This window comes from Cupressus sempervirens, chromosome 1 (genome assembly GCF_028749045.1).
Source record: "Cupressus sempervirens isolate cs-2001-9-10 chromosome 1, ASM2874904v1, whole genome shotgun sequence".
In the NCBI taxonomy this organism is placed as follows: domain Eukaryota; kingdom Viridiplantae; phylum Streptophyta; class Pinopsida; order Cupressales; family Cupressaceae; genus Cupressus; species Cupressus sempervirens.
The window spans coordinates 139,866,384-139,885,094 of NC_143118.1; the positions used below are offsets into that span (position 1 = coordinate 139,866,384).

The window sequence follows — 18,711 nt, forward strand, 5'->3', positions numbered from 1 at the left end:
GGTTCAAATAGAGTCTAAAGATAAGTTGATAGAGGAAGAATCTCATAGGGAATTCTCATGAATAAAGATTCAAAATCAAACTAAGGATATTTTCTCCAAAGATTTCTTTGCATAATGACATGTTGTGTTACCATCAATACCAAAGAGGGAGATTGTTGAAATCAATTATTTAATTGTATATTGTCATTGATGTTACACAACATGACATTATGCAAAGAAAGATTTGGAGAAAATATCCTTACTTTGATTTTGATTATTCATCCATGACAACTCCCTCTGAGATTCTCCCTTTGTCATCTTATCTTCAGACTCTATTTGAAACAACTCTCCCTCTTGCTTTTATATAAATTTCTTCCTCTGATTCTTTGACATGACATCAATCTAGGTGAGGAACGTTGGGTTAATAGTCATTTTGTAAATCCTCTAACAAGGTGGAATTTCTAGATTGAAGTGTTCGAAGACCTCTAACAAGGCCACTCCTAACAAGGTAATTCAAATCCTCTAATAGGGTCACACTTAACAGTGTATTTTGTAACCTTTAACATGGTTGGCTCTTAACAAGGCTCACTTCAAAAGAGTGAAAAAAAGTTGTAACTAGTTGCATTGGTGGTTTTCCCAAATTGAGTTTCCATGTCAAATCTTGGTGTCTCATGTATCATGTAAACTTTGATAATCTAGTTACCACAAGAAAATAACATGAACACATGAGACACCAAGATTTAACATGGAAACCCTATTTGGGAAAACCACCAATGCAACTAGTTACAACTTTTCAATCTTCTGAAGTGAGCCTTGTTAAGAGCCAACCGTATTAAAGGTTACAAAACACACAGTTAAGTGTGACCCTATTAGAGGATTTGAATTACCTTGTTAGGAGTGGCCTTGTTAGAGGTTTTAAGACACTTCAATGTAGAAATGCCACCTTGCTAGAGGATTTACAAAATGACTATTAAGCAAACTTTGTTAAGAGATTTCTTCACTGCTACAATTGTTAGAGAGTAACAATGATTGACCTAATTGATGAAGCAATTGACTTTCTAGATTTCAAGTCATTGTTATGGTTTATCCACTTGATCCTTCCTGATCAAAATATTCTTTTCAACTCCTTGGATATTCTGTCTTCAATCAGATATCCTTCTTATTTCACATATTTTTCATTCTTTTTAATTCCACTCTTCAATCCACAATTAGACCTTTCATATATATGAATCCCAATGTCAAATCAGCTTGAATACCCTTTCAAATAAATATTTGACATCCACTAGGCTAGCTTGCATTAACTATTTAATTAACAAAAGTATTTTGTTGTTAGTCGGCTAACACTAAAATGATCACTCGGTTAATATTGAATTCCTTTGGTAACCAACCTAACTCAGTTTACACTTAGTTCCTTTGGTAATTGACCTAACTTGCTTTACATTGATTCTCTTCCATGACCAACTAAACTTGGTTTCTTTTGAATTCTACTTGGTTATGATTATGATTCTTCATCCATGAGAACTCCCTTTGATATTCTCCTTCTGTCATCTTATCTTCAAACTCTATCTAAACCAACTCCCCCTCTTGCTTTTGATACAAATCTCTTCCTTTGATTCTTTGACATGACATCAATATCTCCCTTTTTGACATCACATTCCAAAGACTTGATACAATGAATTTATAATGTACCTGATGTACTGATTCATATGCAATGTGCTCTAAAGTTCTTACATCAATTTGATAGTTTATCAATGAAGCTATGTTGATGCATCACTAATCTATACTCTAGAGAGCATCAGATAGGGGAATGACCCCTAGCTTACCTCTTAGATACAAAAATCGACTCCTTTATTCTTTCTCATAGATCATTTACTTCCACTTCAACAAGACAACTAGCCAAATGTCATCCATAGTTTATTGACCACTAACTTTCGAAAAAGCTTAGAACACTAAGAGATTTCAATAATGATGCAAGGTCTTGGTAGTCTATCATGGGACGACCCCTACTCAAAAGATAAAAAACATAGAAGCCAACTGAATAGTTTTGGCCATATGTATTTCATCCATTCTTCTTTTGAATTGAGTTTTAAGCGAACCTACTATGCATTATAGTTTATCCTTTTGTGCGCTCCATGAATAAATTCCTCTACGTACTTAACATGTTTCTGTTCTTTGGGTTTTTATCTAATTAGTGATAATTCTTGTCTATTAACTATTTTTTGTCTTAAATAATTTTCCATTATTTTTAAAAATGGTATCCAATTTTATCTAAAATTTACATCCTTGTCAACTTTCCATGCATAGATTTTGCACCTGCATTCAATTAGAGATTTGTTTAGGTCAAGATTTGGCACTAGAATAATGAATGTGTACTTCGAGTCCCAATACAACTTAAATGATCTTTCCATATCTCACTTACAACCAAACTTTATTTTTCCATTCTTTTCTAGTTCTATTCCTTTGTGAATTGCCACGGTGAGTTGCAGCCACAGGAGTCTCAATAACATAATCATTGACATTGATACCAATAGTTGCAAGAGTCTCAAAAATAGCATCACCAACACTAGAAGCATATCTTTTCCCATTTCTCACCCTCTTTTGTGTAGTACCATGAACAACTTTGCCAATATTATCAGTTGCAACAGATCAATAATATTTACACTAGCAACTACGAGATTGTTAGCAAAGACATCACTTTCATCGACATTACCATAAGCAATATCATTACCAATTTTTTGGCTTCACCGTGTTCATTTTGGAACAATATATGCAACAAAGGCATCTTTCAATGCACTTCTTGATCTTGATAACTTTGGGATAAAGACATCTTTGGTACAAGTATTGAAGTTGTTATCATGATGTTCCAAGTTTCTTAATTTCACTATGAAAGTACGATTTTTTATTTTTTATTTGTTTTGATGGAACTTTCATCCCTCCAATACTCATAAGAGAGTTACTACTCAATATTTGTTACTAAACTAAGCTACAAACATGATTCTAAAGATTGCTACCTACAAAATAAAGAAATATAAAAAGAGAGAAGATTAAGACACCTTTTATTATAATTTAAAATGCATGACATGTAAATAGTAACCAATTAAAATGAAATAATATAAACCTTAAAATCTAATATGCCAAGGAAATTCCAAAATCAAAATGTATGTGTCCTAATAGCTAAAAAGTCCAAACAATAAAATCAATTTCCGACCATGCAAATGATAAGATTTAGTTATTTGGTTAGTTTTAAATACATGGCATGTAGTGACCATTTATAAGCTCCCATCACAGCAAGGGACCAAGACAAAGACTCGCGACTTATGAATATTAACCCCAAAAAAAACTCGTAAAATGGCAACAATTGTAAGAACTAATAAAATACAAATTTCAAAAGATAATATTTTCTCAGTGATAAACATAGTACACATGGTAATTAATTTCTAGCTCGCATTATGATAAACTAAACAAGTTAAGTTTGTGAGCTAGCAATCAAGACAAAAACTTCACCGCTAACCATCTATTGACTAGCACATAACTTATGAATGAAAACAAACAAACTCACGACCTTGCAATAACTGTAAAGACTAACATATTGTTGAAGGTGGAAACCGCCATTGTTGAAGGATTTGCAGGTCTTTTGCACGCGGTTGTCGAGCTTTGAAAGGTATTTTAAAATATGTGTTATGTATACATTATTTTGAAATTCAAGGGGCTGCCCTCTTCTCTGCAGTGTCTTCCTGTTATGGGGATGGAATTTCGCTGTTTTCCTTTTTGCTGCTACTATGTTATTTGCTGGAGCTAGAGATAAAGCTCGAATTTTTCTTTTTTCCAGTATAAGCTGTGAGCATACAAACTTTTAACTGGGTCCATTATGACTAATGTTTAAAATGCAAGCTATTAGTTTCCATGTCGGTTTTTTGCTGTCTCTGGGTTTCTTGTAAATTGCCATTGCTGAATCTTGTTATTCAAGCCGCCTGCAAGGGTTTTGCTGCATGTAAATAACATATACATTCCAGTTTTACATTTTTGCATTTTGCATTGTGAAGAGAACGAATTCTGGAAATTATGTGCGATTTGAAGCTACAGTTTCAGAGACAATTGCTGTGACATGTCATTGGTGCTTATATTTCTTATGCAATACTTCTGTTTCAGATTCAAAAAACCGTGAGTACTTCCAAGATCATAAAGAAATGCATCACCGTTTCCTTTGTACTGTAGAACAGCAGCTGCTCTTCTTTGCTATATTCGTGATAACGAACCTTGATAGTTATTGTTCCCCTTTCTTTTCTGTCTTTCATCTTATTAGTGTCAAGGGATGGTATGAGTTTCAAGTTGACCTTCTTTAACGTCTCAGGTTCCATTTCAAGCAATGAATACTTAACAATGCCTAACTTCTTATCTTGACCAATATCCTTATCAAGCACCTCAATAATAAAGGGATTGAGTCTCTTTGTCTTCAACATCTAAAGGAAAGGCTTCATTCCACTCAGGATTGAGACTGTTCTTGATCACTTTTGTTTTCACTTTAAAGAGAACCCGGACATATAAGATGATATAGGGGTCCGACTTTCCAATCATCTCCATGTTTTTAAATGAATTGGCTCTTACTATTACCACAGTAAGCCGGCCTTGTGGTTTAAGCTCAAGTTCACTTAACTGGGATCAGAGACCCCCATGCTGGATTTACTATCAACTAGCAATGTAGCAGCAGTCAAAGCTTCTGCTGTATTCTCAAATTTACTAAAAGCCTTCAGCTTGACAACCTTCTGAGCAGACTCTGTTGTCTGAAATTTCTCATCTTGTGCATGTATTTCCTTCACTGATATATGTTTTTGCAGCAGCACCTGTAGCATTCGAAGAGAACGAATTCTGGAAATTATGTGCCAAAAAATCTGTTTTGCTTGACTTGTGGCACTGAACCTTGAGGCATTTCTTTCTGCCCTGAAATGCTGGACTGAATCTCTACATGTTCCATTAGTATGATGATCAATAAAAAGCTGCTCAGCCCAATTAAGAAGTTCTTCCATTTCCTGTTGCATGCAATCGGCTTCACGACAAGGACATCAATTGCTCCCAAATTCAAGATATTCAAAACTCATCTTTTATTTGCAAAATTGTTGGAAACATTCTTTTGCAAAGCTGTGATACCATCTGAGAATATGACAGCATCAGCTGAAATAACTTGTCTCCACAAGCCACTGCTGATGTTGTTCCATTTTTCAAGCTGAGAATTCTGAGAATAGGTGTAATGTAGTGCCCCGTCCGGAGATCCTTGGAAACAAGGATTCAAATCAAGCCAAGATTTTTTTTTTTTACAAGTATGAATGCACATGACAACATCATACAGGGATCACAAAGATCGCAACGGAAGACTTCACCACAATCCCGGCAACCAACAGATCTCCAAACGCCACTACCAAACTGACACACCCAAACAAAACCAACAACCACCACAACCAAGATGAGGGCACAAGAAACAACCACTCATCAACAAAACACCAAGCTGGGGTAAAATGCAGAATCCCGAAATTTGGCTAAGCCTAAAATCCTGAAGCCCTGAAAATTGGCTAAGTCTGGATTTCTGAAGCCCTAAAATTTCCTAGAATCCATAACTTATCTCCGAGAGGTCTGAAACCTATCTCAAACGATTTGTCGCATATATTAAAATATCAACTTATACTTAAACAATATATTTTAAACCCCGAAGGACTGCAACAGAAACCCAAAAATTGGATTTCAAAAGAAACCTCCTCAATTCAAAATGCAACAACAGAGCCTCGAAGAACGCCCAAAAGGGTATCCAAAACCACTCTAAAAAAAAACGGATCACGAAGAAAAGTGCCCGCTGATGGCACGCGCAGGTTTTTCACAAAAACCGTGCAACACTTTTTACTAAGGGAGGGCGACACTTCTCCCATACTGAGTGTGACACCTCTCAAGAAGGCGTGCGATACTGGAAAAGTATTGCGCGACATTTCTCATAAAGCCGTGCGACACTCTTCCAGTGTCGTACGACACTTCTCCAGTAATGCGTGCGACACTTTATAGTATCGTACGACATTCTTTCTATGGGCGTGCGATACTTTATCAGTGTCGCACAATGCTGAACAAATGTCGCCCATAGAAAGTAAAAACACTTCCAGAACTCAAAAACGGGGAAAAACCAACAAAAGAACCTCCACACCGGGGAGTACCGGATCCACAAAGGCTCGAGGAATGAACACTCGAGTGCAAGAACAACACAGAATGAAGAACATCAAACCATCTAAACTACAGCAGCAAAGAACACACTGAATATAAACATCGCAAAGAACAAAAGCAACATCGCAATGTACATAAATACATCTTAGGAACAAAACAACCAAACTAAGTACGCGGTTCCTCCCAACCGTCAATAGCATCATAAGACCATCGTGGATCCTAGCCATCCCCCGCGTGTAACATCCCAAGCCACTGACCAGATCGTCAGTACTGTTGTAATAAGGACGTCACTACTAAAACATGCAACAATATAAGCACAAGGAAATCTAACATGCTAGTGATAACGCATAAGATAATCCTACAGTAGATAACATCACCTATCACATGCTAAACAACAGTAAGCAACAGATATACTACTAAAGAAAATCACATCATCTAATCATATGCTAAACATCATAATAAGGGAATGCGCCAAATAAAATAACATCATCTAAACATGATATACAAGCATCCCAATGAAAGCATAAATCACAAGAAAGTATACTCCGAAACCCGAAGTACCAAGTGAAGACATCCAGCAACGGCTGCACTAGGACAAAAGATCGTCTCTGTACACCGATTCCTAGCAGTGGTGAAGGTAGCTACGCCTCCCAACCATGTGGAACCCGTAGGTCCACACCCGCCGTGCTGATGGAGATAAAGATCCAAACACAAACACACATAAAACACAACATCCATGGCTAACACTCACGCCAGACAGTATGATGGCTGCAACCAAGAACCTAAGACAATGCAAGGAGTACAGGTCCTGGTCAGACACTCAATAGGCTACTATGTAGGGGCTAACATCATGGAGAGTCGCTTGGCATCAAAAAGCCCAAGCTAGGACTTGCGCAGATTCAACATCCCTCAACGGAAAGGCTCTTGCACCCCAAACCTTTTTATTATCTTAAGTTTTATTATCAGTCACACATTTTCTTTAGTTATCACTTAATTAAAGCTTCCTTCGCCAACCCTCTGGGCACAATGATCACCAAGCTGCGAGGTAGAAGCCCCCTCCATATGCTACCCTACCCTACCCATGCTCATCCTACGACAAGTGCCCGTGGGCATGCATACTCCCATCCCAACCCCAATGATCATAACTTTCGGCAAATCCACAGAAGATTGGGCCTCACAAGTCACCCAACAAATGTACGCGCACGTACTCGTGTGTGGTGCACCACCATCACGAAGATCATAACACAAGGACAGGAATGAGGACACAATGCAAAGAAAACACCCAACTGAAAGCAACACGAGAAGGATGGATTCTACACGAATCCCAAGCCGATAAAACCATACATCATTAAATCACTCAATCGGCCTCAATCCGAGAGTATGGATTCTACTCGAATCCCAATGATGTAACAAGACCAAAAGTCATGAACTTACCCAACCGGCCATTCTACACGAATCCCAATGTCCATGAAACAAGGCAAAGGTCCAACAAAAACCATAACAAGTGTAAAATCACTCAACCAAACACAACGTTGGGAGTACGGATGCAACACGCATTCCAATGCAACATAAAAGTGCAAAAGTGGTCTGGCTGATATCCAAACGGATCATCAAGGTCCACGACCCACATTGTGCCAAGAAAATCCGAGAAAACAGGGCAGCACGCAAAACGAGTTAAAAACCCCAAAAATTTGGAAAACTTCAAAATTAAAACCCATTTGGCCTTTGGGTTCAAAAACCCCAAAAATCCAAAAATAAATGAAATTGGACACCGTATGCAAAAACGGCCAGCATAACGGTACAAAACTCCAAACCCTCATCCCAAAAACAAGGGAAATGTTCATACCCGCCCAACCGGGTAGAACTAGCATACAGAAACGGAGGGGAACACTAGTTCTCAGCCTCCAAACAAACGGCTACCAAAAACAGAAGCAGAAACGGAGCAGAAACAATAAAACGGGAAAGCCCTACCTCACAACCAAAAGGGCAAAACGGGAATCTGAACCATAAAATAAATATCCCGCAGAAGTAGCTGAAAATCGTGGCAATCCAAGGTTTCCTCGAGCTGGATCGAACGAGCCCAACCTCGCGATGATCCCACGCCCGTAGCTCCCACAACGAACAAAACAGTAAATCCTCAAGAAGAGGATTTTGGGTTTTACTCTCCCACTTTCCAATTCAAAAGTGAGAAGTGAGGAATTAAATTCCTCTTTGGATACTTATTCACTTTTCGGGTGAATAATTGATTAGGGCATTTAACTAGCCAATCTAGTTAAACCCCGAATCGACCCAAACGAAAACAGGCTATTCCTATAAATAGGAATTCATCTATGGCAAAGCTGCCAGAAATTAAAATAAATCAATTAAAAAGCCTGAAAGTCTAAAAACACAGAAATCACCTTAACAACTTTCGCGACAATGCGAACCTCTAAATGCATAGACACGCTTACTGGTCTAATCACATAATGCAAATGAGTTTCGGTTTAATAATCACCGAAAGGTTTAAATTAAACATTTTAATAAAAGATACGTCGACCATACAAGGACGACATTGGTAAAATATGAACGACTGAATCACTAACTCCATGTGCCACTGCAAGGGATATAAATCCTGCACACTAAACAACACGATCAAGTGCAATTGCATATAATAACATAGCCGAAGCAATAAATGCATTAAATCACCTAATTTAACCATTTATTTAATTATATTAAAATAATCTATTTACGTCACTCACGTTCACATAAAGCATAACAACGCAGGAATGAAGTAAATAACCATAGCATTAAATCCATCACATAACATAATCAGAGGTATGTACAAATACCAGATAACCAGATATCATCATAAAACACACTGTCATCTCAAAATGGCATCATCATGCAATATGATTAACTGAACAACATAGTAGTCTAATATCCATGATACTGGAATCAAAGAGTAACATTTGACCCTCAGGTCATCTCAAATGTAAAACATCACATAAGAACAGATATCTCTTAGATCAAAATAAAACAAGGTAAATGTCCGCAGCACATAACCAAATAATCCAACAAGAACAATCCATTCTAATTACTTAAGCATTTAATAATGATTGATTCCTTTGCATTAAAAAGACATTTAAAACACATAAGCAAACACAGTCATAAACATGACTAACCACTGCTACAGGAACCTAGTCCAGTGTACCATGGTAATAGTACACAGTGCAATCTCTGCACACATCTCAGGGTAATCATAGAACAAGCTCATGATACCACATCGATCCTGGTAACCACTGGCACAAACCTCAGTGAACCAAAAATCACATCATAATCTCAAAGATCAGTCAAAAGCATAATCAACGCAACTGATACAAAAATATAAATCCAAACACCTCGACGGTGTAGACCACTCAGGGTCACAATCATGATCTATCACAACAAAAGATCAGCAAGGGTGCATCCATCAGGACGACTTACAAAAGTCAAATGGGAGAGGCACTACATGTAATCTTTGCTAGGCATATTGTGATTGTGTTTGCTTAAGCTCTAACATATGGTCATGCATGTATTTGACTAAATCAATAACTTGATTGATAAATTTCTCTTCTAGCTCATTTTTAGCAAGTACAAAGCCCTTTTCCATTTCTAGGGCACACCACTCCCTCAGTATTTCTTGATTTATCATCAACTCTAATTTATCTGCAATGAGTTTTATTTTGGAATGGCAAACTGTACATCCCTCTCTGATATTTTGTAAAGCATTGACAATATTTTCCTTTGTTCTACCATTATAAGACCCAAAAGTATATCTATTTCTTTGCAAGTCCTTGATACCCACTTTTACTCATAAGTAAAGTTTTTGTTTTCCACATTAATCCTTCCTACAGCAAGTTATGTAGAATCTTCATCATATTCTAAAGTAACTGGCTGAGTGCTGAATTATCCTATTCTGTGATATTTGAAAGAGTATTCCATGAGGTTCGAGCATGGGCTCGTGACACTCATAAACTATCTTTCTGTGATCTGCATTTAATATGCTTGTCTTTGATTATAACAAAAGGTTTCATATCAAAAATAATATGTCCCTTTAACATTATATTTTCTGATTTTTTGCATTTGAGCACTTCGAATACGCATAACTGTTTTTATATGTACTTAGAATAGGAAAAATGTGGCATGTGTGGGTACGTAGTTGTAGGTGTTCAGTCATTGCTTAGATCTTTAAAGATCTAAGCCCACTCTTTCCTATGCAGGAGAACGAAGACCGAGATCTAACAGATCGAGGGCTGGACCAGGAGTGGCGACAAAGAACATTTAACCAGTTGAAGGCTGAAAGGCAATGACTGGTTACCTCTGACTCTTCCTCCTTGTGCTATGTTTTTCTTATTTTCAATATGTATAAAAGCAGTAGTTAGACTCACGGCTTGTGTGAGATTTTTCATTTCCAGCATTTTTCCATTCATTTCATACTTTGTAAAACTGAAAATTGTACATATTAGTTGATGATTTATACAATGAACATTGTATCTCCTTTTGCTCATGATGTCTATATGATTGCAAAATGATGAAATGTAAATGAATAAAAAAAATGAATATTTCCTTCTGCAATGTTACTTGAATTAAAATTCCAGCATGTGTAGAATTTTAGTAACATAAACCTTTAAAACATTTCTGCACCTACACATTCACATAGGAAGTATTGTGTTTGGCTTTACATTGTGTTCAAAGAAATCGCACACCGTGCACATTCTTCTCTATTTCCCATATATGTTTACCAGGGCAGTGGCAACTACATTCAATGATATTTCAAATTTGAATTTTTTAATAAATCATTGTATTAATTGGATTTCTATATTCTGATTGCTTTGGCGTATTCTTTGCACATTGAAGTTCAACTGCCAGTAATATCGTTGCAGGAAAACTGAGCTGCGCTTTTCTTGAAAATTGATTGTCAGAATGAGGCTTGTAGGGCTTACAGGAGGCATTGCGTCTGGGAAAAGTACAGTCTCAAGGGAATTTCATTCATATGGTATTCCTGTGGTTGATGCAGATAAAGTAGCTCATGTATGTATCACTTTTCCCTTCACAATAAGTAGGATACTGCTACTCTCTAAGATAGATGTCAGATATTGCAAATAATTTTGGAATTCTGAAACATTCATCTCAGAAGTGGTTTAAGGGATATGTTGGCTGGACCGAACATCTCAATTTACATGTTGCAATGGGCTTACGCTCTTTGGATTTTGTTTGGCAGCTATTCTAAATTACTGCAAGAATAAATGTTTTGTCCTACTAATTTAAGTGCTCTTTGTGGCATTTGAGATTTATGTCCAGAAAATTATTAAAGCGGTTTAAAATGGTCTGCTTGATAAGATTTCAACATACCAAGGAAAAATATTTAGATTTAAGGGCTGAAATTGAGTCTACATGATGAATTCAATTTTTCTGTTTAATTTGGTTGTCATTTTCAGTTCAGTTCTATTGCACTTGTTTCATTTCCTTGCATTTGCTTTCTGGTTTTATCAAGATATCCCATGTTTTATAAGTTATAATCAACAATTATAGAAATCTTGATCTTGCTAGTATAGCTGTTTAAGCCACATGTCAAACTCCATAAATTTTCTCTGTTGTTTAATGGTACACATTGTATGGTTTATTGGCTATAAAGTATTGGGATACTGTTTTTCTTTTCTCTTTTTGTGGGATATCAACTTGAAAATTGCTGCAGGCAGCCTTGAGAAAAGGCACAGGTGGGTGGAAAAAGGTGGTAGCTACTTTTGGACAAGATATTCTGCAAGAGAATAGGGAAGTCGATCGGGCACGATTGGGTCAGATTGTCTTTGCTGATCCTGAAAAACGACAACTTCTGAATCGGTGAGCCATAACTTATAATTATTTTTTCTATAGGATTGTTATTCTATTCTGTGTTTTCTTAGCAGAAATTTATTTTATCCTGTTCTTGATTCAGACAATAATGGCAACAGAATTCCAATATTAAGGGCAATCATGCATGGTACTCACATTATTAAAATATGCATCTGCTTCGTGAATCTGTAGTATTCCAATCTAAGTTCTGACAAGTAAATATTTTGATTTGTATCATACTGGCATTTTGTCAAACACATCGTTGAATGGAACTTCAAATCATATATTTTTTGCATCTCAAGCCCACAAAGTAATAATAAATCACTTAGTCTAACAGTTTGCAATCATCTGAATACAATCTGTTTTTATTTAAACTCAGAATACGGAAGAACTAAAATGCTTCAGTTCTAACTCCACTGAGCAACCTCATTTGTCGCCTGTTGGCTGTGCTCGGTAAGCAGACCTCTTCAATGCAATGATCTCTGACTTTGCAGACAACAGTTTAAAATAGTTCCAAACTTATCTATGCTCAAGTAAGAATTGTAACTTGAATCACTTGATGTCTTAAAACTGGAGGAATGTTGACAGTTAACTTATCCTGAACAATCCCAAACCAGAGTCGCACTATCTTACCTCACTCCTAAACCAAGTGACTCCAAATGGTAATATATGCTACCAACAATAAGAATATGGGAATGAACATTAAGTCCTTAGCACTATCAATTTCCACAATTCCCTGAAGAACGGTTCACCAAATATACCTTTGTGAGCGATATCAGGAATTCAAATCTCTAACTCTAATACGATTTCAGTCCTGTGCTCAAAGAAGTAGCTGACTGTTCAATGAGACAGTTCTGTGCCAAAAAATGATAGGAATTGCACTGATATGACTTAAAATTTCCCCAAGCAGACCCCTCCGAAAGTTCTCGCAACAGAAGATGATAATGAAGCAGCAAAGATCTATGAAGTGCTGTGTTAAATTAAAGGAAGAGCGTTACAAATGATAAATAGCATAGAATAAAGTTCTACTTCCTTCTGCTAATCTCACAATCACATTCTATACTCAAATTAGTCCGACGATAAAATGCGAGTCCTTATTTTTATTGGATCATCTTAATATATGCTGCTCATATGTTCTCATGCCAATCCTCAGGAAGCCAAAAATAAAGGGTCAGATCCCAAAAATAAAGGGTCAGATCCCACAACATAATCAAATGGCTACAACATTCAGAATAAAATAACTATATTTTTCCAAATAGATGAAAATTACTTTAGGTCTGTAAATATCCCCTATTAATGCACAAATTTGGCCAATTGAATTCGAAGAAATTATTCAATCTAAAAAGCATCCTTATTTCCTCCATCTAGCTTCCTTATAAAGAACTCCAAGAAGAATCTAGAAAATTAGGCTGATTTAATCATATTTGAAGGACTATATTTAATAAATTGATATTTTAGAATATTTTATTATTTTGTCATTTAGTTAATTAAATTAATTATTATTAAGTCATCATTTGAATATTTCATTTACTTTTGACACCTTAATAAAAGTCAATTTAATTAATTGTCATTTTAAAACTGGAGATATTATAATCTTCCATGTGCAAACATTGGTTGCCCTCAAGCGATTCTCTGTTGTACCACCAGGGTTTCATATCAATCTCTGTACTATGGCCTCACCAGTTTTCTGCATGACTCTGATTTAACTGTCATAAATCTGCAGCAACCTAAGAAGCATTCTATCCATCACATGAATCCCCTTGATGGTGCAAGAAATGCCTCCAATGTCATGTGGTGCTGGAACCTCATCACCAAGCCAATATCCAACATTGGAGTAATGATCCCAATCATTCCAATCTATCCAAACAACTGTTGTCATCAAATTACAATCTGAAACTTTTATATATAGCAATGAAGCATAGCCTCGTAATGCAATAGTTGAATCGGAACCCAAAAGAATTTGGTGGGATTACTTCTACTCTCAGACCATTCCATCTTGGAGCATAGATCTGCTGGAACTTACCATTTCCAAGAATATGCCAACCCAAAGCGACTACTAATGTTAGAATGTAGTGTCCCCATTTTGGTCCTCAAAACAACTAAAACCAATAAACGATCAAATAAGTTTATATTAAAGATCTAAACTTATTAATAAAGGGAACAAGAATGATTACAAACACATGAAAATCCTGGTATTAATATAAAAGATGAAAGATACATGGACTGTAAAAGGATCTGCATAAGCTGTGATTATATAAACACATAGCTTTTATCAATGTTCGAACGCATAAATGTAGCATCAGATGTTGGCTAGCTAAATGACAAAATCATTGACTATTCATTAAAAATAGCAAATGTGGAATTACCTAATCACATATGACACAGTGTTGCTGACTTGAAGGAAAGGCGAATGGTTGGTTGATTCATTGGAAAAGAACTAATAAATATTGCAATGGCAAATGAGAATTAATGATGAGAAGGAATCCATGTTGGAAGTTGAGTGATTATGTGGACAGCCATCATGAGCAGTTCCCACAACTGCATGAATAGTACCAACTTATTAAATAATGACTGGAACGATAGTAACTGGTGGCAGGCTAAAGGTAATGATCGGTAGCGATAAAAGGATGAAACTGATTAAGGTTTGTGTCTTTGACTTGGACTGCACGCCAGTAATTATGTTGATGACTTCACAAGGTTGCTAAGCATCAATTATTAGTAAGGACTAATCAATCGTTTGGGAAAGCATGATCTAGTTTATCGTTGAACATTGCTGATGACAGAAACTAGGCTCAATGACATTGATTATGCTCATTAACTATATGGAATCCCTTAACAAAGGAACTATTGCTACGAGGTTCAGTAATATGGTTAAGACAGTAATCAACAAAGGAATAGTCAGGACTTCAATAAAAGATATTCCAGAGTTGTGATCCATCGTATATGGTATAAGGAGGATCATAGAAAACGCAACACTTGTAATTGGGATTCAGAAAGGATAAGGATTATTATTTATAATTGGTACTCTTCAAGGGAAGAGATCAGAATGGAAAATATATTGATATGATATTACATTACTGGCAAGCACAGTGTGACAGTGACTATGCTGAAATTTATCTGTGAGTTAAATACTGATTAGAGACATTATATCTGAATTAAATATATCTGATTTAAATACTGATTACAGAACACTATATCTGAATTTTATTAGAGATAAAGAACCATTATAGGGTATAACTATATATATGTGTTAATAATAATGAAATCATATGTATATATCAGTTATGCTTATATATATATACACACACACTAAGTCACAAGATTTGCCGAATTTCATCCATGAAGTTCGAATTTCAGCGAATTTTTATCCTTTCGAAACTTAATCCGAATTTTATGATTTAAAATATAATATTGTTATTTATAATAATATTATTTTATTTTGATATTATGAGTTTAGTTATCTAGTAATGTCAAACTATTTAACAATTTTGTGGAAATATTATTTATATTTAAAAATAAATAATTTATGTAAGTTTTTTAATGTCAATTTTTTTCCGAATTTTTACCCTTGCTGAATTTCATCTGAATTTTATGATCGACGAGCTCGAATTCGAATTCAAACCTTGTGACTTAGTGTGTGTGTGTATAATACATAATTAAATAATATACTCTGTTGATTCCTTAATCACTTACTATCACTTACTAATACTGTTAAGAGTATAGGGGGTTTGTGGGAGAGCCAGAGTATTTCAGTCACATGATAGGTTGGTCTCAAGATGGGTAAGAACCTTAAGACAGCTCGTTTGTAGACTTTTTCACATATCCAACTAGGTTGTGTAGGGAGAGGCTGACTAATATGGTCACATGATGAGAATGTCCCAAAATGGGTGAGAAGCTTGAGGGAGCCTGCTTGTAGACTGTTTCATGCTCTCTAACACATTATTTCTACCATCTTCCTTAGTGTTGATGGTTAGGAGAGAAGTAAGGAATTGGGGCTTAAGTATGTTAACTGTCAAATTTATTATGAATTGTTTCTTAATTTAATATAATTTGAATGCATACTGAGTTGTTTAATTGCTGGGAATTGGCAGCCTCATATTGAGGAATGCTACAGTTTTTGCCATTCACATGTGCAATACAAACCTTGTTGGGAATTTTAGGGTAAATCAAGTGAAGTTCCAATAGGGGATGTTACATAGGACTGCTTCATACTGCTGTTGGATGCAACTGATACACTGATGCTATTGTTGGACATAACTGATGATGATAAGTGAAAAGGAGAAATTGTTTTCTTGAGTTTCTAGATTCAATGTATCTGAGCTGGAGGAGATTAATCAATGATTGAGGCTAAGCGGCAAAATCTATGAACAAGCTGAAGTGGCAAAAATTTGTCTATTTAAGGAAGAGACAAGAAGGTAAATGCTGCTGGTCCAGTTGATATCCAAGTTAATGCGAAGTGCTGAAGGAGATTCTACTGAGCAGATCAGAGTATAAAGTTGTGGTAAAATGAAGTGTAGATGTGATGGCCAATCGGTAAGCAAATAGATATTGAGCAAAATGGAGATTTGAACAAGCAAAGTGAATTGCATATTTATCAAATCATTTGACTATTACTTTCTAACCATTGTAGCAAAAAGTCTCTTAACCCAGTGGAGTTAACAATCTTTTTGTTTGTAAATCTTTATTGTAAGGTGACATTCCATTGAATGTTTGAAGTCCTTTAGAGAGCCTTTTTATCGAGTAGTGACAAGGTCTAGATGGGCTTTGGTGAAAATCCTCTAATAGGGTCACACCTAGCAGTGTGCTTGTAACCTTTGACAGGGTTGACTCTTAACCGAGCTCACTTCAGGAGAGTGAAATTATTTTGGGTGATTAGTCTTGGTGGTTTTTACCCTAATTGAGTTTCCACATTAAAAATCCCGATGTTAACATGTTCATTGATGTTTTGCATGTTATTTTCTTTTATATGATAAAACTGTTATTATTTCTGTAAGTCGGGTAATGAAGCTGATACTTAGTATAGGAAGCAGAAGAAGGGAAATCTGTTTGATGCATAAGGTTGATTGAGTTTACTGTGATTACCGAGTTGATCACTGATTAGTTAAAGTTGTTATAAGACTGTGAATTGTTTGAAAGGGCTTGAGGATAACTGATTCACCCCCCCTCTCAGTTATCTAACAATTCGTATTAGAGCATTGGTGCTTGGAGAAACAAGTTTGGAAGACTTAAGCTAAAGATCCAAAGATGTATAAGCGAGAGGTACAAAAGTTGAACAAGGAGAATTTCCCATCATGGCAAAGCAAAATGAGGCTTTACTTATTTGGCATTGGAGACTCTGAATTGTACTTCCTGGACAATCAGTACACACCGCCACCCCTGGTCCTATGGTAGTTGTGCAGATGAGAAAAAAACAAGATCACAACTCTCTGATGATAGAGATTGCTTCTTCCCTAAATGATGCTAAGGTTGATGATATCAAAGATTGTGCTATTGCTAAGGAGATGTGGGACAAATTGATACTTGTACATGGAGGAGATCAGAATGTGCTAAGAGCTAAGGCATAAAGTTTACGAGGTAAGTTTGATGATATGAGAATGAAAGAAGGTGGGAACATTGTGCGATACAGTAACTAAATCAAGGAAGTTGCTAATGCTATTAGAGAAGTTGGGAGTCATAAGTGACGAAGTTGTGGTAAGCAAAGTTCTTAGAACTCTTTTACCTATCTATGCTATTAGAGTTTTTGCTATTTAGGAGTTGGGATATATACCTGGAAATAATATTACTCTTGATGCTTTGCTCAGTAGGTTGACTTCTTTTAAGCTGAATAATTTTGATATTTGTGTAGTACCTAAGATTGAATTTGCATTTAAGTCATCTCTAACTAGTGGAAGTTCAAGGAAAGAGAAGAGCACTCATCACAAAAAGAATAATAGTGATAATGAATCAAAGGATAATGGTCTATAAGAGCTTGAACTATTGCTTGCAAAGAGGCTACTGAGAGGCAAAGAAAAGTATGAAGGTAAACTACCTTTGATTTGTTTTAAATGTAGCAAGGTTGGTCACATTGCATCTAGGTGTTCTGACAGGAATAGAGATGAAAGGAATGATAAAAGAGAAAACAAATACTGAGGAAAAAGAGACTACAAAGACAAAGGAAAGAATGCTTGTTACCTAGCTGAGGAGGAAGACACCAAGTATGAAATTGCTGATCAAGAAGAAGGTGAGGAAGTTGTATATGTTGCAATGAAGAAAGACTCTGAAGGAGAAGAAATGTATGAAGTAGAAAAGGCTCTCATTTCTCAAGGAAAAATGACACATGGATTATTGATAGTGGATGTGCACATCATATGATTGGTGATATTGGTAAATTTGAGAATCTAGAACATTAGGATGGTGGATTTGTTAAACTTGGAAATGATGCTCTGCGTCCTGTAAAAGGAAAAGGTTCTACCATGTTGAATGAGAAGATTAAATTTGATGATGTATACTGGGTACAAGGACTGAAATATAATTTGTTGAGTGTGGCTTAGTTGAAGAAAACAGGTCACGGACCGGAGTTCCAAAACTGAAATGTGAAGATATATGATGATGCTAGGAATCTGATCGGTCTTGGTGAACAATCAAGAGGTAACCTATTCTACTTGGATTCTATTAAAATTGCATGTTTGTTTGCAAGGACTGAAA

At 36.0% G+C, this 18,711-nt stretch overlaps 1 protein-coding gene across 10 annotated transcripts in view; it reads left to right on the forward strand.

The window, feature by feature from the left end:
• The first annotated feature begins 3,479 nt into the window (after positions 1-3,479).
• Positions 3,480-18,711, forward strand: part of LOC149576575 (dephospho-CoA kinase-like) — a 42,353-nt gene continuing 27,121 nt past the window's right edge. Inside the window, exons 1-4 of one of the 10 annotated variants that reach the window (XM_089817960.1) lie at positions 3,480-3,640; positions 10,416-10,498; positions 11,118-11,226; positions 11,891-12,036. In XM_089817960.1, the coding sequence (XP_089674086.1) occupies positions 11,119-11,226; positions 11,891-12,036 (254 nt within the window). In that variant the 5' untranslated portion in view covers positions 3,480-3,640; positions 10,416-10,498; position 11,118. Of the gene's footprint in view, positions 3,641-3,697; positions 3,817-10,415; positions 10,509-11,078; positions 11,227-11,890; positions 12,037-18,711 lie in introns of those variants that run through there. The other 9 variants (XM_089817966.1, XM_089817982.1, XM_089817947.1 and 6 more) reach the window with 9 other exon arrangements.